The sequence below is a fragment of the Petaurus breviceps genome, unplaced genomic scaffold, assembly GCF_028583685.1.
Source record: "Petaurus breviceps papuanus isolate PSGF00001 unplaced genomic scaffold, PetGlider_PUasm1.0 207, whole genome shotgun sequence".
NCBI lineage: Eukaryota > Metazoa > Chordata > Mammalia > Diprotodontia > Petauridae > Petaurus > Petaurus breviceps.
Window position 1 is genome coordinate 10,989,110 of NW_027185850.1, and position 22,857 is coordinate 11,011,966.

General features: G+C 41.4%; 1 protein-coding gene across 1 annotated transcript in view; it reads right to left on the reverse strand.

The window, feature by feature from the left end:
* Positions 1-15,619: 15,619 nt before the first annotated feature.
* The window catches only part of LOC138164897 (VWFA and cache domain-containing protein 1), a 244,300-nt gene continuing 237,062 nt past the window's right edge, over positions 15,620-22,857 (reverse strand). The window contains exon 27 of the mRNA XM_069092844.1: positions 15,620-17,401. Coding sequence (XP_068948945.1) covers positions 17,163-17,401 — 239 coding nt within the window. The 3' untranslated portion in view covers positions 15,620-17,162. The remainder of the gene's footprint in view (positions 17,402-22,857) is intronic.

Below are 22,857 nucleotides of genomic sequence, written 5' to 3' on the forward strand. Positions count from 1 at the left end.
GCTTCCCGACAAGTCAAACAGCCACGGAGTCTAATGGATAATTTTGAGAATGGAGAGGAGGGAGGGCTATGAGAGACATTATGGAGATTGGGTTCACCAGCCTTGGTTGGCTAGATGATTCTGAGGTCCTTCCAGTTCCCAGTCTATGGTCTAGCCTTTGAGTGGGATATATGTCCTAGAAGAGGACTACATTTTCAAATCTGTGTGAAAGGGGGAAAGGCAGCCCTGTCAGCAGAAAGAGGGCAACGTGAGGGGGAGATTCCATCTTGGGGGGAAGAGAAGAAGCAAGTTTGGACTTCTTAAATTTAAGGTATTAGGGGTGGCTAGGTAATGCAGTGAATAGGGCACTGGACCTGGAGTCAGGAGGACCTCAGTTCAAATTTGGCCTCACACACTTAACACTTACTAGCCATGTGACCTTGGGCAAGTCACTTAACCCCAAAATGCCCTGCCTTCCTCCCTCCAAAAAGAAAAAAAAAAATAAGGTATTAGCAGGATGTCCCAAATGCAGTTGGGAATGCCAGACTGGAGCTTAGGGAAAAGATCAGAGATGCAAATACATCTCTGTCCCTGGCATGCTCAAAGGGAAAGGGAGGATTGGAGCCGGTGACTCCAAAGAGTTTTCCAGCTTTGGTTGAAATGAATTTCCAAAATGTGCCTTCATTTTTTAAAAAAGTGTTCTTGGCCCGTCAGATTCATAGAATATTTCACAGAAATCACAGAAGATTGAGGATTCGTCTGCTAGCTAGTAGGGAGAACCTGCTTAGAATACATTCTGTTGCCTTCTTGCTACAGCTGTGCCCGAAGTCCAGGACCGTTTCCCTTCTAGATAGAGAAGAAGGCAGGGGATGGAAAGGCTCCTCACTGTGCTTCAAGCCATCAGGGGGATCAAGCGTTCCACAGCATTTCCGTTTCCTGTACCTTTTAAAGGCTCAGAGAAAGTGGTTCAGTTTGGGCGCCTTGCCCGGCCACTGCTGAGGAAGGTGGGAAATGGGAACCACCGTCACAGGTGGTGAGTGAGACCTAAGACTCAATGGAAGATGACAAGCCATGAGAGGAAGCCCCTTCACATGGGAGGTGGGAGCGAAGGGCTGGGGGGAGTGGATGGGGACATGGAAAAATTCACCCCAAGTCATGCAGGAGAAGAAAGCAAAGACTCAGTTATGCAGAGTAAGAAGAGCGTGGTTTCCACATTGCCTGAGTACTCTGTGTCTGCAGGGTAAGTCTGGTACTAAGATGTCTGCTAAGTGGACTAGGCTAGTTTTTCACCTCAAAGGCAATGAAACCATCCTTGAGCAATGTGGCATATAGAGCACGGAATGTAGGGAAGGAAGACCTGAGTTCAAATCCAGCCTCAAATACTTACTGACATGACTCCAATGCAGTATTTTTCCCATACCAGTGAATTGTATGCACCCTCTCTAGATAAATTAAATTAAATTTTTTGAAACATCTATGTGAAAATCACTATGCTGGGATCTGGGGATTCAAAGATAAATTTGAAAAACAGTCTTAATCCTCCAGCATCATAGGAGCTTAGTCATTGCTTCCTGGTTGATAAATTTTTCAATAGGTCACTGCTTCCCCTTCTGCGAAGGTCAAGCAGTCATCGATCCCCGATTCTATCTCACCACCTTAAGGTGAAAAACATGTTCTGATTGACTTTGTTATGACATCCATAACCTTCCCCAACCTTGAGCTTATTAGCCCTCAGGAATTTCTGCAGAGGGCCTCTGGGGGATTCAGACCATTGGGGGCAGATTCCAGAGCTCCGTTTCAATGAAGGTGTGGAATATAATCAAGTTTGAAGATCTGGTTTTTCTTGAAAAGAGATGAAGAGACCCAGAGCTCACTCTTGGCTGGAAATTATTTTCTTTCACTTATTCATATTGGAGTTAGGTGTTTTTCCTTCTTTTCAAATAACAATTTTGGTTCTGAACTCACCAATAAACCTCCTTCTTCAGCAGCTCCAACAGCCACCTGGCTCTGGGGGTGGCTCCATCCCTTCAGGCCCTTCGGGACCCCTTCTCTGACTGGTGAGTTCCTCCTGGAGTCTCCATTTTAAGAAGGGGCACCTTTTCCTCTCCCCCCACAAGAGGTCAAGCTCCCTTTCCTCAGAATGTCTCATTTGTCCTCCCAGCTCCTGGGTAGCTGCAATGTTTGTCACTAGTTCAGAGCGTGCCAAAGATATGGTCAGTTGGGGGGAGAAGGTCAGTAATGTGATGCCACCTCTGGGCTCACTGCCCTCCCCCCCTTTGCTGACCTCTGGAGGAAGGGCTCCACCTTCTCCTTTTTCTTTTTCTTTTTTTTTGGAGGGGGGGAAGGCAGGACGATTGGGGTTAAGAGACTTGTCCAAGGTCACATGGCTGGTAAGTGTCTGAGGTCAGATTTGAACTCAGGTCCTCCTGACTCCAGGGCCGGTGCTCTATTCACTGCACCACCTAGCCACACCTTCTCAAAGCATTTTGAAAGCTTCAGTCCCCTCCCAGCTTTGCTTCTGACCTTCTGGATTTTGCCACCATGCCTTGGGAGCCTGAGCACCGGGCACTGTGTTGCCCCGAGCATCCCTCCTCTATGCCAACCCCCTTCTCCCATCGGCGCAGTCCTCCAGGGGCCTCCATCTGGAGAAGAGGCCCAGGACAGACAGCCTTCAGGCCCCTCCTGACTTGGCTTCTGACCCCAAAAGTGTGTTGACCACAGTCCCTTTGCTCCCCCACCCCTTCCAGATCCCTTTCGTGTGCTCATTGTTAAGTCATTTTCAGTTGTGTCTAACTATGTGACCCCATTGCAGGTTTTCTTGGCAAAGACACTGGGGGTGGTTTGTTGTTTCCTTCTCCAGCTCACTTTACAGATGAGGAAACTGAGGTCAACAGGGTTAAGTGACTTACCCAGGGTCACACAGCTAGTGGGTGTTGCAGGGCAGATTTGAACTCAGGTCTTTCTGACTCCAGGCCTGGCACTCTATCCAATGCATCACCCAGCTGCCTCTATGAGAGCATAGGCTTCTTTTGGGCAGAGACTGTCTCTTTTGTTTCTGTTTCTATCCCCATCACTGGTATACAATAATCACACAACAAGTGTCTTCCCTAGTTTTGACAACACTCAGCTCCTGAAGGCTTGTTGGGAAAGCAATGGTTGGCCTCTCCTCTTATATACCTGGGCCCAGGACTGAGTCTAATTCTTTCATCTAATCCCAATAAAGTTCATCCAGGGCCTTAAATTCTTTACTCCTTTCCAAATCATTAATTCAGTTGTTTGTTCCTAGTTAATGCCTTTGATTGATTGATTCCATAACTCCAACTTTACTAAAAAAAACTTTATTAATTGCTATGAGAGAAATGTTCTCACCTGATAAAGTATTAGGTTGTAGAGTATAATGTTAGTTATATTGACTGGGGTTGGGTATGGGACAAACGCTTCTTATGCATACATGATTTCATTTGGGATTCACAAACCCCTGCTTAGTTTCCAGTTTTGTGCTCCCACAGAAGGTGCTGGGATGAATATTTTAGTATATAATGGACCTTTGTTTCTATCTTTGACCAGTGCCAATGTGTGGAGCTGAGAGACAGAGTATAATGCAGAACTAGGAGAAAGTCAGTTTGGCAGCTATCAGGAGAATTTATTTTAGTGGGGAAAGGCTTGAAGCAGGAAGTTTTTAATAGTTTTAAACTATGCCTTATTTATGTCATGAATGAAATACAACACTTTTAATAATTTTAATGTGTATTTCTCTTAATTATTAGTGAGCTTTAACATTTTTCTTTTTTAAAAAATCACATTTGTATTGATTGGTTTTGTTTTTATGTCACCTACATTTTTCAATATATTTTCCCCTTCTTTCCATCCCTAAAAATAATATAGAGAAAAAAAATTTCAGTTAAATTAATTATGCTATTGGAAGTCTCTGATATGCTATATAATGTCCCATGCCTATAGTCTCCATCTCTACTCTTATTTGAGGTCAGAGTTAGGACAACTTTTAAAATGATTATTAACAATTTCTGTTTCTTCTTTTGAAAATTGTTCATATCCTTTTACCACTGGAGGATAGAGAGATATAATAATATTAATGATGAGTTAAATCATGATAATTAATTACTATTATTGATAGGAAGAGAAGATATAAATTGCTCCTATGGCAAGAATATGGAATGACAGATGGACAGCCAGCCTGTTCTTCTGGGCCCTTTGCTGTCAGAGTCAAGCAGAGAGGGCCACCAGGATGCTGGGTGGTCCCCTGGTGGTGAACGTATGAGGAGACATGCATGTGTGTCACACAGGATGGGCTGGAATCTGCCAGTGGAGTGTGTTTGGATAATATTGAGGACAACACTTGTATCAGTCACTTAATTTTGCACTAGCTCTTTATAAAACCCGGATGTCAGATGGTCATCATACATATGTATTCATCTCCACTAAGAAGCCTCTTCTGATGCTTCTTTATGGAGAGAGGATGAGCCTCTGCCCACAGTTGCTACACCATTAGAACGTTAGAGCCTAAACGCCAGAAGCATCTATCATTCCAGAAAGGCATTAAGTATGGGGTCTCATGAAAAAGTAAATGATAAATGTTGGTGGGGCTGTGGGGAAACAGGCACATTGATGGACTGTTGGAATGGCTGTGTATGGGTTCAGCCATTTAGGAAAGAAGCTTGAAATAATACACCAAAAAATTGACAAGGGGTGCTCATCCTCTGACCCAGCTAGAACCAAACAGTCCCTGCCCCTGATGAGTCTGTAGCCAAAAGAGACCAAAGGAAGAGGAAAAGGTCCAATATCTATAGATTATGTATAGCAGCTCTTTGGGTGGTGGCAAAAAAAAACCCAAAGTAGAAACAAATGGGATGCTTATCAGCTGAGGAATGTCTGTGTATGTTGTTGTATATGGATGGATGTGATGGGATGTTATTAAAAAAGATAAAAGATTTTTTAAAATGAAAGACTTATGTGGACAGATACAGAGTGAAATAAGCAGGAGCAGAAGAACAGTTTTTAAGACTTCTATAAATTGGTGCAGAATGAAATGAGCAGAACCAGGAGAATGATTTAGACAATAATCACAATATTATAAAGACAAACAACTTTGAAAGTTGAGAGAACAATGATCAATACAGTGATCATTCATGATTCTGAGAATGGATGGACAATGATCAAGTGTGCTATCTGTGTTTCATGGAGATGTGGTGTATGTAGGGGGCAGAATGAAGGGAAGAGAGAAAGACAGAGAGAGAGAGAGACAGAGAGACAGAGAGACAGAGACAGAGAGAGAGAGACAGAGAGACAGAGACAGAGAGAGAGACAGAGAGACACAGAGAGACAGAGACAGAAAGAGAGACAGAGATAGAGACAGAGATAGAGAGAAACAGAGAGAAAGACAGACAGACAGAGAGAGACAGAGACAGACAGAGAGAGAGACAGAGAGACAGAGACAGAGAGAGAGACAGAGAGACAGACAGAGAGAGAGACAGAGACAGAGAGAGGAAGCAAGAGAGGATGGGAGAGGGGGAAGGAGAGGGAGAAAGAGGGGAGACAGAGAGAGGGACAGAAACAAAGAGAGACAGAGCAACAGAGGAAGAGACAGAGAAAGAGGGACAGAGACAGAGATACAGAGAAAGACAGACACAGAGAGATAGAGACAGAGACAGAGAGACTGAGACAGAGGAACAGAGACAGAAAAAGGGACACAGAGAGGAGAGATATATACAGAAAGAGAGAGACTTGTTGGCAGGCTATTCTAATAGGGCAGATGGTGTGGTACAGGGGAAGACAGTCAGCTTAGGTGTCCCAGGATCTGGGGTTGTCCTGCCTCTACCACTTACTTCCTATTTGACGTTGGGGGAGATGCTTGTCGACCTTGGGCCTCAGTTTCCCCCTCTTTCAGTTCTGGGCTCAATGAACACTAAAGGGTTATTACAGCCCTAAGATTCAAAGTTTCTCTCCACACTGTATGAGGAAGCAGAGGTCTTCAGGAGGCCCAGTCACATAGAAAAAACCCTGAACTCTTCACCCCATGACATTTCCGCAAAAGGAGGGCAGTTTTGAACCAGCACGTTTTCTTCTCAGTGGAAGCTGTCAAGCTCCTTTCCATAGCAAGGGTCCTTCTCCACCATTGTTGTTTTTGGTTTCATTCTCTGTCAGCTAATTGCTGACCACTCAACACACACCTCCCACAAGCATTCTTAATTACTCACCATTTTCTTTCCTCCAGCCTTTTCAAGGGACCACCAGAAAAAATGTCATATTTTTATGTTATTTTATTCATGCAAGTCTCTGTGTGTGTGTTCAAAAACATACACTCTGTTAACAATTTCCTTATTTATAAAAACAAGAAGACTAGAATACATTATCTCTCTGGGGTCTTCTGGCATGGAACAGTCTCTTCTTTGTTCTGACATTCTTCGTTCCAAGGTTCCTTCCATCTTTAGCCATAGCAGCCCCTCATCACTTACTCATCACTCATTTCTGTTTGGGGTCCACAATCCCACTAGGTAAGGATCATCTTTCTGTTCTTGGACAAGTAAGTCACTTAATCTCTCTGGCCTCAGTCTCTGTAAAATGAATGAATTTGATTTGCTGGTCTCTGAGACCCCTTCCAGCTCTAAGGCTATGATCCCAGGATTTCTTTTCTTTCAATCCAGGCTGATGAATGGAACATGTAAAAAATAGTGTTTTCTTAAAGAGCCTGGATGAGGTCTTTGGACTTCACTACTCTGCACATGGGAAACAATCAAACAAATACTTGATCAGTGACTAAGAGTGATCCCAGATCTCCTTTTCCACCATATCCAGATTCTCTTGACCCAGGGAACATTCATTTTATAAGGGACACTTCTACTGCTGTGCATTTCTGTTTATTTTAAAATCCTCTCTGCCTTAGGCAACGGAGACAAAAGCTTTCTATTTTTGTATTATCTCTGTATTGGATTCCCTGCTGATACCATGAAACTGCCTAGAGGAAACCAGGTCACCATGTAAGTATCATAAGAGAACTTGACTTACCTACATTCATTCATAGATTAGAGGACGTTAGAACTGGGGGAGGAATTTTTGATATCATCTCATCCAATCATCTCAATCTCTCATTTTACAGAGGAGGAAACAGAGTCAACAGGGTGAGTCAAGTTGTTGAGCATTTACTAGAGTTCACTATATGCCAGGTATGGTGCCAAGCTCTGAGAATACAAATATAGGAATAATAATAGTAAAAAAGAAAGGTAAATGTAACTGCCCACCCCCAAGGAACTTACATTCTAATAGGGGAAGACAAATCAAAAAAGGAAACAGAAAAGCTAGGAAGGAAGAGACAGGGAGAAGAGACTTTTGCAGGCACGATGGTGGAAGAAGCCCAGAGTGCTGGAAGTTAACCCAGAGGTGGGCAAAGGAATGAATCTAGCTGTCCTGGGCACTCTTCTTCATATGGAGGATATGGAAGGAGCTGCCTGATTAAAGGAAGGGCCACAGGGTGAAGGGATCTACCAGGGAGGGAGGTCAGCTGAGTCATGACAGAGAATGAAGTGCAGAGTCAGAGAGGAATGAAGAAACCAGAATCCCAGAGACATGAAGCTACTTACCCAAGGGCAGCCCAGACTCCAACACAAGCTCCACAGTCAGAGCCAGAATGGACAAATTCTAACTTTTAGGCAATTGCCCCTTCCATGATGCCATGTAGCTTTTCCACTTGATCCAGCATCTAAAACACTATCCTAGGTAATGTGGGAAGGGGAGAAGAAAGAGGGACTGTATCTCACTCATCTTAACATTGCCAAAGTTACTGGCATTGGGTTTTGTAGATGCTTAATAAATTTGTTGAGTAATTGACAAGAGAGCCAATCAGCAGTTTTTCTTAATTAAATTAAAATGTATATACACACATATCTATCAATTTTATACATACATGTATAATATATACATGCATACATACGTATGTATGCATACTGTGTACCCAACACTGTGCTGTGCAATAGGGACACAAAAAGGAAACTTCCTTCAAGGAGTTTGCCTTCCAATGAATAGGTAATCTTTTTTTTTTTGTCCTTTCTTCCCTATTCTTTTTCTTTTCTGTTCTATTCCTTTCTTCTCTTCCTTACTGCTCCTGTGGTAGCTGCATCAGTCATTGTTTTCTAGTTCCCATTTTCAATTTCTCCCTGCCTACTATCTACAGACATATCCAGATTTCTGTATCCTTAGAAAACTGGCATCTGACTTTGCTATTCTCTCAAGTTATCCTTTATCCCCTCCTTTCCATTTCCAAACTCCTATTAAAGATTGTCTGTCTTCACAAGGGCTCCCAGTGAGCTCCCTTATTTTCCTCAGAAGACCTCACAATTGCCATTTCTCTGTCTTTATACTCCTTGATCTTTGCGGCTTTTGACCTTGTTTATGACCTTATGTCCCTGGTTCTTTCATCTTTTTGACAGTATTGACCCTTGAGTAACTGCAGCAGCCAGCTCCCCAAAGTTCCCATGTGGTTGCACTGAAAACTGGCAGATGATATCTGCATGTGTTCTAAGGGCTGAAATTATGAGGGAATATCTGTGCATACTTCAAAGACTGGCCTCGTTGGCCAAGCCCTGCCCTTCATTACAATGACATCAAGAGAAGAGAAAAGGAGCAGAAACAAATGAACCAGAGGTGTGAGGGCAGAGAAGTAGAACTAGGGAGTCAACAGGATTAATCAATCCAGTGAGAAATACTTATTAAGTGACTACTGTGTTCCAGGCCCTGTGCTAAACCCTGGGGATGCAAAAAGAACAAAAGACAGTCCCTGTCCTCAATCAGCTTACAGCATGCAAACAAATACATACAAGCCAGTTGTGTACGGTCATACCTTCAGGGATATTGCAGGTTCAGCTCCAGACAACACATCAAAGTGATTATTGTGATAAAGCAAGTCACAGGAATTTTTGTTTTCACAGTGAATATAAAAGTTATACTCACACTATACTGTAGTCTATTAAGTGTGCAATAGGATTGTGTCTGCAAAAACAATACCTTAATCAGAAAATACTTTATTGCTAAAAAATGCTAACCACCATCTGAGCCTTCGGTAAGTCATAATCTTTTCCTGGTGGAAGATTTTGCTTCATTGTTGATAGTTACTGACTCCTCAGGGAGGTGGTTGCTGAAGGTTGGGGTGGCCATGGCCATTTCTTAAAATAAGACAACAATGAAGTTTGTCACATAGACGGACTCTTCCTTCTACCAGAACACTTAGAGACCATTGTAAAATAGCTAATTGACCTAATTTCAATCTTGTTGTGTCTCAGGGATTAGGGAGGTCTGAGTAGTCAGAGCAGTCAGAACACACACAATATTTATTAAGTTCATCATCTTATACGACCCAATTAGTGGTGCTCCAAAATAATGACTGATATATAAGGATACATGTCACTGATGTATGTGTGTATACATACATACACATCTCTATTTATCTAGATAGATGGATAAATAGCTATATCTAGATCAATGACACTTATGAGTGATATAGAATTACTGGTCCCGAATCATCAGAATGGATATAATAATAATAATAATAATAATAAAGTTTGAAATATAGCGAGAATTACCAAAATGTAACACAGACACAATGGGGGCACATGCTGTTGGAGAAATGGAGCCAAGAGATTTGCTTCACCCAGGGTTGTCACAAAGTTTCAATTTGTAAAAATCTTCCTCTCTGCAAAGCTCAATAAACTAGGTGTGTCTATACAGGAATAATAGGACATAAGGGTCAGAAGACAACAGCCCTGCATTCACTTTCTAGTCTGACGCGACAAGTTTACGTACTTCGTTCACACGGATTTATTACTATTTGATTTGTGCTTCTACTGAACTAACAAAGTAACGAGTAAGTTTTAAATGCCTATATTTCTGTATGAGGTATTGTCTGCCTGCCAGGAAAATCCTTATTTATGAAATTCAGAAACAACCCCCAAAAGAACAGGGATGAGGAGAGACCGTTGTGCTACGTGGAATGATTATTTTACCAGTCACATGGCTTTCGTAAGCAATTATTACAGAAAGACACTGGCTCAGGGAAATAGATTTAAGTGATCTTCCAGGGTTTTTTTAATAGCACATTCCTCAGTCACCCTCAACTCTAATAGGAGGTTGTCCCATTAAATCTGGGGAACTACTCCAAAAAAACACATTGACTGAGGTCTAAGCTGTAACACAAGTTGGCTCCTGAACACCAAATGCAAACAAACCAAAAAAGAAACCCGAGAGAATCTGCAAATGAAATGCAGCCTTATGGAGTCCATACTGCAAGGCAGAGATACACAGAGAGCTAGCGTGATGGATGGGATTGCTGCAAAGAGCCTAACTCTGGCTCAGCTTTTGTTTTGGCAACGGAGACCAGGTTTCCCTTTCTAGTGGCAAAGAATGACACAGGAATTTTACTTAGTCCTTCCTGTCCAGGGGCTGTGAAGGTTAAGGGCCTCGCATGACCCTGGAGAGGGCTCACATGCTGTCATAAACCTTGCAGAGCCCCAGCAGGGGAACCCACTCTTCAACAAGTGGGAGGCGAGAAGACCAGGAGACAGAGGGGTCGGGGAACTTGTGTTCCCTTCAAACCACTTTTATTTGACTATTGCTGCTTTACTTTGCAAGTCGATTTGTGCAAAGCTGGGCGGAGAGAAGGAAAGGCTTAGAAACAAAATCTGGTAAATACCATCTGTATTTTCTATAGAGGGAAAACCTAAAAAGAGATTTTTCTCTTATTTCTTTTAAGTCAAATAAAAGTGTCTACAAAAACCATTTTAAAAATAATAATAAACAATCCTCCCCATCCCCAAACAACAGCACAATCAAAATTATTTCCCAGGCTAATAGCAAGAACAGACTCAGTCTGTCACTGCTGAAAAGAAGCCTACATCTGGTCCAATCTTCACATCTTGCAGAGGAGGAGACTGTGGCCCAGAGGGGAATACTCCATGCCAAAAGCCCCAAAGCGGGTAAACATCAGAGCTGGGACTCGTGGCCAGGTCAGCTGACTTCTCCTGTGGTTCCCCTCCCAATTGGTCTTTTAATTTCTCCAAGGTTTTTGCTTTGCTGTGGTATAGTTCTGCTTGATATATCTGCTATTTTAGCTTTGCTTTGCAGGTCTTATCCGCCTTTCCATATTTCCTTCTATTTCTTATTTTCTTAGACTCACATTATCTCATAGTCGGAAGGGAGCTTGGAGATGATCTAATTCAGCTTATATACCAAGAGAATTCTGCATGTGAGGTCGAACATGAAGCTACTTTTTAAAAATTCAATTTTATTTTTGGTTCCAAATTCTCCCCCTGCCTCTCCTCTGTATATCATGAAGGCAAGAAGAAAACTCATTCTAAATATGTATAGACATGAAAAACAAATTTGCATATAAATCTTGTTCCAAGAAAAATAAAAAGATTTAGCTAGATGGCACAGTAGATAGAACTCAGAACTTTGGGTCTGGAAGACTCATCTTCCTGAATTCAAATCCAGCCTCAGATACTTCCTAGCTGTGTGACCCTAGGCAAGTTATTTAACCTGGTTTGCCTCAGTTTCCTCATCTGCAAAATGAGCTGGAGAAGGAAATCCTTGCTAAGAAAACTACAAGTGAGGTGATGAAGAGTTGAACTCATCTAAAAAGTAACTAAACAACAAAGAAAACAAAAGTAAAAAAGAAGAAAATATATAAACTTTTTTCATCCTTAGTGTGAGACTTTATATTTATCTATTAAATGCCATTTATTAGGTTCATCGATCTCATCCACTAATCCATGGGCAAACTATAGCCTGCTAGCCTCTGTGCCAAATACAGCCCTAAACTTAAGCCTGTTTTTGTATGGCCCATGAGCTAGAGATGGTTTTCACATTTTTAAATGTTGAAAAAAGTCAAAAGAAGGATGATATTTTGTAACATGTGAAAATGATGTGGAATACAGATTTCAGCATCCATAAATAAAATTTTCTGGAACACAGCCACGCTTGTTCATTTCTGTATTGCCTACAGCTGCCTTTGCACCCCAATGGCAGAGAGGAGTCGTTGGGACAGAATGCACTGGGCACTGGCATCACTCCACTCTGCTGCTGGCGGCTCTACAGATCCCACTTACAACTCTACAGCATTTCGAGGGCCTCTGATTTCATGGTTCCTTGACATCTTACTTTACTTTTGTTACCAGTGAATACTCGTCATGTCAGAGGAAGAGAGAAAACAAAGTTTTATTACAATTTTTCCAGCTCAGTGCCAAGATTGAAATTTGTCTAAATGAGAACTTTGCTCATCCACGATTATTGAATGCTTTGGAAATTAGGTTCTGCTGCAGACTTGATTATGTTTCTTAATGAATTCAACCTCAAATTACAAAGCCAAACAGCACTTACATGCAAAACTTATACTGCATTAAAGTCAATTCAATGAACACAACTACCGTGACTTGAATCGTAAGTAATACCTAACTTCTTTATTACTTCTCATGTTGTCAAGACTTAAAGAAGTGAGATCTCCCTTCTCCTGCAAATTTGCAGTGGATGTATTTTCCAGGCCCAAGCTAATTCCCATGGTGGTTTTTGGACCTCAATGTAAGGGAGAAAAAATATTCTCATATTTCAAAATCGATTTAACTGCAATTGAGGAGCTTCTATCCAACCTTCAAATGAAATGATTAATTTGCAATGTAATAACATGCTAAAAGGAAACTCTCAAGACAAGGATCTGATAGAACTCTGTCAAGGCCTTCCAAGTGATGAATATGCTCCATTAAAATCATATGCTTTGGGACTGATATCAGTGTGTAGCTGCACCAATCTGCGTGAAAAGACATTTTCAGATATGAAATATGGACAACCTCATTACAGATCAGCATCAACAGATGAATATTTACAATTATTTTGAACACTGGGAACACTAACCTTGAACTCTAATTAAATGTTGTTCCCCCCCCAAATTATTCCTATTTAGTAGACCTATATCACAAAATAATTTACTCAATTATTATCCTATTTTGAATTTCATCAATACAAACACCTCAAAATTTGCTTTCTCTCTAGTTATGTAAGTAGTGACATACTATCCTTGACTTTACTTCCTGCCCTACAAAGCCTCAAGTATTTACTATCTGGACCTTTATGGAAGAAGCCAGGTGACCCTTATTCTAAGCTCTTAAGAGCTTTTGGAATCATCCATGTGCCAGTGATTTTTCCCAGACACATACTGTCTACACATTCTCCCAAGTGGTTTATAGAAACATTAAACAGCCCAGGGCCAAGTGCGAATCAAAGCTGATATTGAAAAGTTAATGATGATGCTTTAGAGGTAGCTACTGAACGAATAATGAATCCCCATGTCATCTAATATGCATCTCTCCCTCTTTCTCATGATAATGTGAAAAAGGCTATCAAATGTTTCATTAAAAATGTAGGTGAACTGTGTCTTCAGCACTCATAACCCTATCTAAAAAGGAAAGAAGGTCAACCTGGCATGACCTATTATTGATGAAACCTCTATCATCATTGGCTGAGTTCAAAATCCATTTCTTTAAAAATTCCCAACACAATAATAACATCAGGTTATATGATTATCATTGCTTATCTAGACATTTCCCAGTAACTGGAGGTATAGATTGTCTCCAGTGGTCAGCTATAAAGATGTTTGCATAGGAATTTCTTATATTTTGTAACATATTGTGGCATCTTATCACTGTAGCAAATGACTTATCATTCATTCTTTAATTATATTAATCCCAGCAGAGAGAATCAGAGCAAAAGGGTGGTACTGGTTTCTGTTATTTTTTGAATGAATTGTTAGATTGGACTCCAAAAGGATCACTTCAGTTTACAATACAATGGTGTGCCTGCTTTCCCACAGCTGCACCAGCATGGAATTTCATCATTTAATTTTTTTTTTTTTTTGCTAATTTGGTAGGTGTCCAGTAGTACTCAAACTTGTTTTCATTCACATTCATTGCCTTAATTAGAATTCCTTCTATTGGAGCCCTGAATATTTGAACTGCTGCTCTGACTGCCAGTGACAGGGAACTCATGACCTCCAAAGTGGCCCTTTGAACTCTGGAGCAGACCTAAATCAAAAAGTTTTTTCTGATGTTGACCTGATACCTTCATTTCTAGGTATGTGCAAGGGATGTTTTTCTGTTGTTCAATTCTTACTTTATTTCTGTCAGAACTGTTGTGAAATTGTTTATGGAGATGTCTCCTTTCACTTTTTAAGTTAACGAACTGATATTTTATGCTTTTTTTTTTGTCATTGTCACTTCTATAGGTAGGTTCCTTCAAGATCCAGCTCAAGCTCCACCTTCTGCAGGGGTCTTTCTCAACACCCCATCCCCACTCGCATTTGTTTGTGCTTTCCCCTCTGAAATGTGCTTTTCCCATCTACTCTCTACGTATCTTGTATGTTACATGGTGAGATCATTGAAAATAAGGTGGTCTTTTAATGTCATGTCTCTGCTGCTTAGCATATAGGTATTTAATAAATGTTTGACTCTTGTCTCCCTCATTAGAATGTGACATCCTTAAGTATAGAAACCATTTTTGGTCTTTCTTTGTATCCCTAGCACTTAGCACAGTGTCTTACATGCAGCATTTAATAAGTTCCAGTTGAATGACTTTTAATAAATTCTCCTGCTTGTATTAGGACATAAAAAGGTGAAGATTTTGTGTGATTCCCTCATATTCTGCCACCTTATAAAAGTATTTTCATCTTCTCATTCTTAACCCAGTGTAAATCAATTGTTGGCTGACTCTATGATCTCTGTCACACAGGTTTATTGGTATTGTCTCTGTGGGTACAGGTCACAACCAATCCATGGCTTCTCATTTGGTGGGATTCTTGAATATTTCTTCCTAAATCTTGCATGAGGAGGATGGACAGTAGCTGGCACACTAAGCATCTTCCTTCAGGACTTTAAAACGTCCCTGAGTGCCAGTGCACCAGCTGGGTTGTCTGTCTGTTCTCCTGCACTCTCATCATGTAACCCGCCCACCTCCATTTTCCTGGATGGAAGGCAAGTCAGTATTTTGTCTTCAACACCATTTTGCACCCATCACATTTCTCCATGACGTTCCATGATTCACAAGGCATTGAGCAGAAGGAATAAACATTCAAATTCCTTTCCTCCAAAGTGAAGAATGGGGGGCTTTACCTCAACAACTATAAATTCCTTTCTAGTCTAGTCTTTGGATGTTTTTAATACTTGAGTCTCAGTGATTCTTTTCTTTTGAAAACCTAGGATGCCCATCCTTGAAGGAATATTTTCCCATTCCACTAGGAGCCCAGCTTTAGGAAAGGTTATGTAGTGGAATGGGTGGTGGTGGAGGGGGCAGGAATTAGGGGACTTGCCAACAATCTCTCTGGCCAGAAGAGAATCCCTGCTTTTCTTTAAATGATAATGATTTAGTTAGACAGAATAGGCTATGGATATACATTTTTGATAGAAGTTTTAAAATTTCATCTCACTGTATTCTGCAGACTAGTCATCATTTCAAAATCAGAAGGCCCCAAACTGGCCCATTGGCAATACCACTGGAGTTCCTTTGTGAAATGGTAAATTTGAAAAGATGATGTAATTAGCCCCCAAGTACCAGGGGCTGAGTTAACAAACCACACTACAGAGTCAAAACAATCTACTAAACCCGACTTTATATACACTTTATTTCACTAGAGACTGCAGTTTTATACACAGTATAAAGGGGCTTCTGGGTAGCACACATATAGTTACTGACTGTACTCCTTAAGAACCACATTTTACATTATACAGTATTAAGTACCCTATCATTAAAACAGTATTCTGTGACTTTAAAAAATGAAACAAAACCCTACATATAAATGAGATTTACCATATGCACTGTGCAACTGTTTTTATAACATAGCTGAATCACCAAATGTGAATTTAAAATACAACACTGTTATTAGAACATGAATTTTCTGTTGTGATGTTCCATGTTGTATTAGACAGATCTGACTAATTCCTGTTCAAATCTCAAAGTAGTGTTAAGTTCCAGGTAATTGACAGCAACTTCTAATTAAGATTTCAAATGAAATCTTTTATAAGGAGCAGAATTTTATAGCACATTGCTTTATTCTCTGCTGGTGTAGCCAAATAACCTCCAAATCAAAATAGGATGCGATTTTCTTTTGTGGATCGCCTGGTGATCAGCCACGAGATGAAGCCTTGGCTTTCCTTGCTGGAGAGGCTCCCAGGGTGGTACTTGGATCTCTTAGGGTGGGGTCATCAACCTGGGGAATAGTTGAGCTTGGAGAGTTCCAAAGAAGACACCCAGGACTCTCTGGATGATCATTCTGATTCTCTTTTGCCCCTGCTTATGCCCATCAAACACACAGAAAGAATACTGCATTACAACTCATGATGTCCGCTTTTGCAAAATGATGTAATAAAGAATGTGCTGGTAAACAAGTCTGAAGGATTTCTTCATTTTCCCACTTTGTAGAGTGGGGCAGTGGGAGTGTATCAGCTAAATGAGCAAGAGAAATCTTCGAGGGAAGAACCGCTTCACTGTCACACAAAAACCAGTGACTCTCTTTATGGATGATTGCATCCAAGACTTCTCCCTCTCCCCCCCCCCAAAGGTCATGAATGTTTGTAAATTCAATAAATAGTAGAAAAATAATCCTTTACTTAGAAATTTTGAGATGCATTGTTTCAACCTTATCCTTGTCAGTCCCATTTAGCAAAGGCCAGCTCAATGAATCTTTTAGAAACCAAGTAGAATCTTGGGAAACAAACAAGCAAACCCAACTGGTTGTACATAACAGCTGGAGGTCTTGCTCTCCTGGATTTACACTCTCCCAGTTAAGGAAAGCTGCATGGCCCCAGCTCCACGACACATTCCTCTGGCTCTGCATGATGAGAGGTTTGAAAGTTTTATCCCTGTGTTTGGAGCTCTGCTTTCTCTCCCATTTTATTCATGTTATGGCAGGTCCATTAATCAGACTTTATTCCCCTCCATTTCCAAACCAGCCTTAGGTTCTCCTAAATGTAATTTGTTGTTCTTAACCGTTTAAAAACAAGCAGGAAATGAGTTTGACCACTCCTAGCATCACCCAGACAACAGCTGTCTCTTCAACATGAATTTCCATCTTCCACAACCCACCTCCACCCCAGCCCCTCTCTCCATTTTCTCTTCTCTTCAAGGGGAAGATGAGATTGTCAGCATTCTGCATCCACAGTATGTACTGTCACTGCTGCCTGTAAGTGGTGGTTGTGATGGAGGGTAGGGTGATGTAGTCGGTAGTGGTGGAACTTGTGGCTTAGCAGGGCTGCGGTCTGAGGAGGTGTGTCTAGATCTAAATCCTCATCGTGGTTTCCAACATCAACCCCAGCTGACAATGGGTCATTGTTGCCCGGAGGATTTTCGCTGTCTTCTTGGGGACTCATGGTGCTATAACCTGGAGAAAAAATAAAGAGAAATTGGAGGCTTGGAGGGCAGTTCAGGAAACAAAAATGCCTTCCTCATCTACCCCACTTTATATACAAATGATTCAGGTTGTTTATACCCAGCTCTCATCTCTCTCCAGAGCTCCCGCTCTGCATTATCAATTGCCTGCTAGACAATTCCACTCAGATGTCCAAGGGGCATCTCTAATCCAGCACATCCACAATGGTGCTCATCTTTCCTCCAAATCCCTTTCTCATAATGTTCCTATTTTTGCCCAGGGCACCACAGTCCTTTAAGTTGCCCATGTTTGTGATCTCAGAGTCATTTTCCACTCTTCAGTCTCACTCACCACCTCCCCTCCCATCTCTACATCCTATAAGGGCATTATTGATTCCACCTTCCTGGCACCTTTCATAGTTGTCTCTTCTCCATTCCCTTGACTACCACCATGACTCAGGTCCTCATGACCTATCACTTGTATTACTGTAAGTGCTTCCTAATTGGTGTCTCTGCCTCCAGCTTCTCCCTTCTTCAATCCATACTTCATACAGCTACCAAACTGATAACCCTTAATAACAGACCTGACTATGTCACTCCCTTTCTTAAGAAGTTTTGTCATTCAGGGCTTTTTTAGTTGTGTCTGACTCTCCATGACCCCATTTTGACTTTTTTTGGGCAAAAAACACTGGAGTGGTTTGTCATTTCCTTCTCCAGCTCATTTTACAGATGAGGAAACTAAGCAAACAGGGTAAAAGGACTTGCCCAGGGTCACACAGCTAGTAAGCATTTCAGAGTGATTTCATTTGACTCTCCATTGTGCACTTATATTTCAAGCTGGGGTCCTAACTGCTCTCCCCATTCTGACACCGCATCCAGCCTCCATCGCCCCTTGCACATACTATAATATACTCCATCCATGCCTGGAAAGATTTTTCCTCCTTCCTTCCCCTCTTGGAATTCCCAGATTCCTTCCAGCACCATATTCTCCTCGTGCTCCCCAATCCCAATTCTTCACCTTTGCTTGTAGTGGTTAATGGCAAGAATGCACAACACAAAGTCATGGGACCTGGGTTCTAATTCTAGTCCTGACACTTGCACATTGGGTAATCCATAGGCAAACCACAACCTCTTTGGGCTTCAGTTTCTCCATCTGAAAAATAAAGGGGCTGGACCTAATGACCTCCGAGGGCCCTCCCAGGTCTAGTTTGCAACCCCAAGGCTGATGGACATGTTGTTTTCCCCAGTATAATGTAAACTCAGGGAAGGCAGAAGCTGCTTATTTTTGCCTTTGTGGTCACAGACAATAGACATTTATTAGGCATTTACAATATGGTAAAGGCCAGGGATATAATGAAAAGCTGCAAATTCCCTGGTCTCGTGGACCTCACTGTCTAATGGGGAAGACAACACGCAAACAGCTACGTAGACACAAGAAACAGCCAGAACAAGTTGGTAAGAGTCTCAGTGGGAAGACACTGTCAAGGAAGACTGGGAAGGTTTCTTGCACAAGGAGGGATGTCAGGGGAGGCCCAAAGGAGGCCAGGGAAGCCTGGAGGCTGAGCCAAGGAAGCTGGGGGACAGCTGGGCCAAAGCCTCTGAAGGAAAGAGTAAGGAATAGCAAGAGGGCTGGAGTCACTGAATCCCAGAGTCCAGGGGGCTGAGTAAGGTCTAAGAAGACTGGAAAGTCAGGTTTGTAAAGGGCTTTGAAAGCTCCTGGAGGTGATGATAGTAGGGAATTCCTGGAGTTTACAGAATAAAGGGCATTTGATCAGACCTAGGCTTTGGAAAGAGCAATATGGCGGCTGAATGGAGGAAGATTGGAGCAGGGAGAGGCTTGAGAAAAGATGTCCACCCAGCAGCCATCGCAATAGTTCAGACTTGAGGTGCAGGGCAGCAGCAATGTCAGAGGAGAGAAGGGGTAGTGTTTGAAAGATATTGAGGTAGAAATGGCAAGAGTTGACATTGATTGAATATGGGGCACGGTGAGAGTGAAAAATTCAGGAAGACACCAAGGTTGGGAGTTTGGGTGGGTGGATGGTGGCACCCTTAACACTAAAGGAAAGCTAGGAAGGAGCCAGGATTTGTTTTGGGAGGGAGGTAGATAATAAGGTTAGTTTTGACAGGTTGAGTTTAAGATATCAAGAGGAGATCCAGTTTGAAATATCCAATAGGGAATTGGAGATGTGAGACTGGAGGTCAGGGTTGGACAAATTGATATCAGAATCCATGTAGCAGATGCTTAATATATGATTGTGAACCCAATAAGATTTTTGAGTGAGTTATTTCAAAAGAAGCCAGTGAAGTGCAATGAATATTTTCAAAGAAAAGTCTACAGAATTCATGTCAGGCTAAGAAAAGTAACTGGAGGGCAGAGGCTTGCCTGTCTCTGAATCTTTATCTCCAGCACACTGGCGGCTGATGTGAGCCAATCAGCTCTTTTCTGTCTAAGCTGGCTCACCCTGTTTAAAGATTCAGCCTTTTTGGTATTCTAAGGAATATCTTTGAAAAGAAAATGGTCTTGCTGATCAAAGGATTCAATTTCCAAGATCCTGACACATTTTTAAATATTGCAAAAAAGAAAAAATTCCTTTCAAAGTTTCCAGAAGCAACAACCCATGAATATTGCTATGGCATTCACAGTTAGCATCAATCAGCTTCTCTCGGGGGCTGCAGAATCGATGCATTTGCAGACAGTGGAGCAGAAGCGTTTTGTGGCTGAAAATACAGGCCCACACAGAGACAAAGAAGGCGATTCTCCCTCTCCAGGCAAACGTCAGAAGGACCTTTTCGACAGTACAGAAAATACCTTGGTATTAGGAATCGAAGGGGACTGTTTTCTTCGCGTTTTTATTGAAGGAAGCTGAAAAGTGAGCCTTTGAATGTCAATCACACCTCAGGTTTGAAAAGAAACACACATGGCAATCCAATTCCAGGTGCTCTGAGATAACATTAAAAGTGACTGGAAACCAGATCAAATGAGATAACGTATATTCAGACCTTAGAGTGCTACATTATTGTGGTTATTAATAATGACCATCAACGCTGCTAATGATACCAGCCCCAGGGAAAGGGGTGGAGCATATCTGGGGGAGGCCACAGGATGGAGGGGAACATGGTGCCTGAGATGCCACTGAATCAGACATTCAATCAGTGGACTCCTCAACCTCTGTTGTCTCAAGGAGTCCTGGTGAAGCCTATAGGTCCCTTCTCAGAAAAAAACCCTTTAAACACATGAAATGCAATACATAAGATTACAAAGGAACTAATTACATTGAAATACAGATTTAAAACCCTGAAGTATAGGAACTCCATGGGCCTTTTAAATCTTTGATTCTATTAAAGGTCATGTGGGCTGATGGCAAATACTTAGTGGAAAAAACAGCAACAGAAAGTTCCTGCAAATCCCTTGTGGTTGGCAGATGACCCCAGTTTCAGCAGATGCCCTGGCTTAGGGATTTGAGCTCCAGAACCAGCCCTGCCTTGGCTCCCTTCTTCCCACTCCCATGGCCGGCACCCCTGGCTCAGGCCCCTTCTGCCTGGGCTGCTGCCAGACCCTCCCATTGGGTACTTCTGTCTAAAGCCTCTCCCTGCCTCTGCTGCAAGGTTTTGTGCAGCTTCCATAGTAATGACCTGTAAGGCACAGGTCTGACCAGGCCATCCCCATGTTTAAGAAGCTTCAGTGCTTCCTATCACTTTGAGGACAATAATAAGGATTTAAAAGAAATAATGCTACCCAGGACCTATATGAACACAACTACAAAACACTTTTCACGCAAATAAAGTCAGATCTAATTAATTGGAAATGGGCAGTGGGTCATGGCTGGGTTGAACTAATATAATAAAAATGACAATTTAACCTAAATTAATTTATGTATTTAGTGCCATACCAATCAATCTACCAAAAAATTATTTTTCAGAACTAGAAAAAATAGTAACAAAATCCATTTGGAAGAACAAAAGGTCCAGAATATCAAGGGAATTAATGAAAAGAAATACTAGGGAAGGTGGCCTAGACATATCAGATCTTAATCTGTACCATAAAGCAGCAGTCATCAAAACTACTTGGTAGTGGCTGAGGAATAGAGGAGTGGATCAATGGAATAGACTGGGAAAATGAGGCTCAGCAGTCAATGCTTATAGTAATCTACTGTTTGATAAACCCAAAGGCACCAGTTTTGGGGATAAGAACTCTCTGTTTGACAAAAACTGCTGGGAAAACTAGAATACAGTATGGCAGAAACTGAGCATAGACCATTATCTAACACCATATGCCAAAATTAAGTCTAAATGGGTGCATGATCTAGGTATAAAGGATGATAATGTAAGCAATCTGGCAAAGCAAGGAATAGTTTACCTGTCAGATTTATGGAGAAGGGAAATTTTATGACCAAACAAGAATTAGGGGGCATTATAAAATGCAAAATGGATAATTTTGATTGCATTAAATTGAAAAGCTTCTGTACAAACAAAGCCAATGCAATCAAGATTAAGAGGGAAGTGGGAAATTGGGAAAGAATTTTTACAACCTATGTCTCTGATAAAGGCCTCATTTCTAAAATATACAGAGAATTGAGTCAAATGTATAAGAATACAAGTCATTCCCCAATTAATAAATGGTCAAAAGATATGAACAGGCAGTTTTCAGAGGAAGAAATTAAAGATATTTATAAGTATATGAAAAATGCTCTAAATCACTATTGATTAGAGAAATGCAAATCAAAGCAACCCTGAGGTACCACATCTCACTGTCAGATTGGCTAAGATGACAAAACAGGAAAATGAAAAATGCTGGAGAGGATGTGGAAAAATTGGAACACTAATGCATTGTTGGTGGAGTTGTGAACTGACTCAACCATTCTGGAGAACAATCTGAAACGATGCCCAAAGGGCTATATATAAGTGCATACCCTTTGACTCAGCAACACCACTTCTAGGGTTGTATCCCAAAGAGATCATAGAAGCTGGAGGAAGACCCATATGTACAAAAATATTTATAGCAGCTCTTTTTGTGGTGTCAAAGAATTGAAAATCAAGGGGGTGCCTGTCAGTCAGGGAGTGGCTAAACAAGTTGTGGTATATGAATGTAATGGAATACTACTGTGCTATAAGAAATGAGGATCAGCCAGACCTCATAATAACCTGGAGAGACTTATACAAACTGATGTTGAGTGAGAGGAGCACAACCAGGAGAAATTTGTACACAGTTACAGACACAAAGTATGTGTGATGACTAACCTTGATAGACTGGGCTCCTCTCAGCAATGCAAGGTTATAAGACAACTCCAAGAGACTCAGGATGGAAAGGGACATTCACATCTAGAGAAAGAGCTATAGAGTCTGAATGCAGATTGAAGCAAACTCCCTGCTCTCTTTCTTTTTCTTTTGTTGTGTTTCCTCTTTCCCACTGTTCATTCCATCAGTTATAATCCTTCTTTACAACCTGGCTAATGATTAATGTGAAGATAT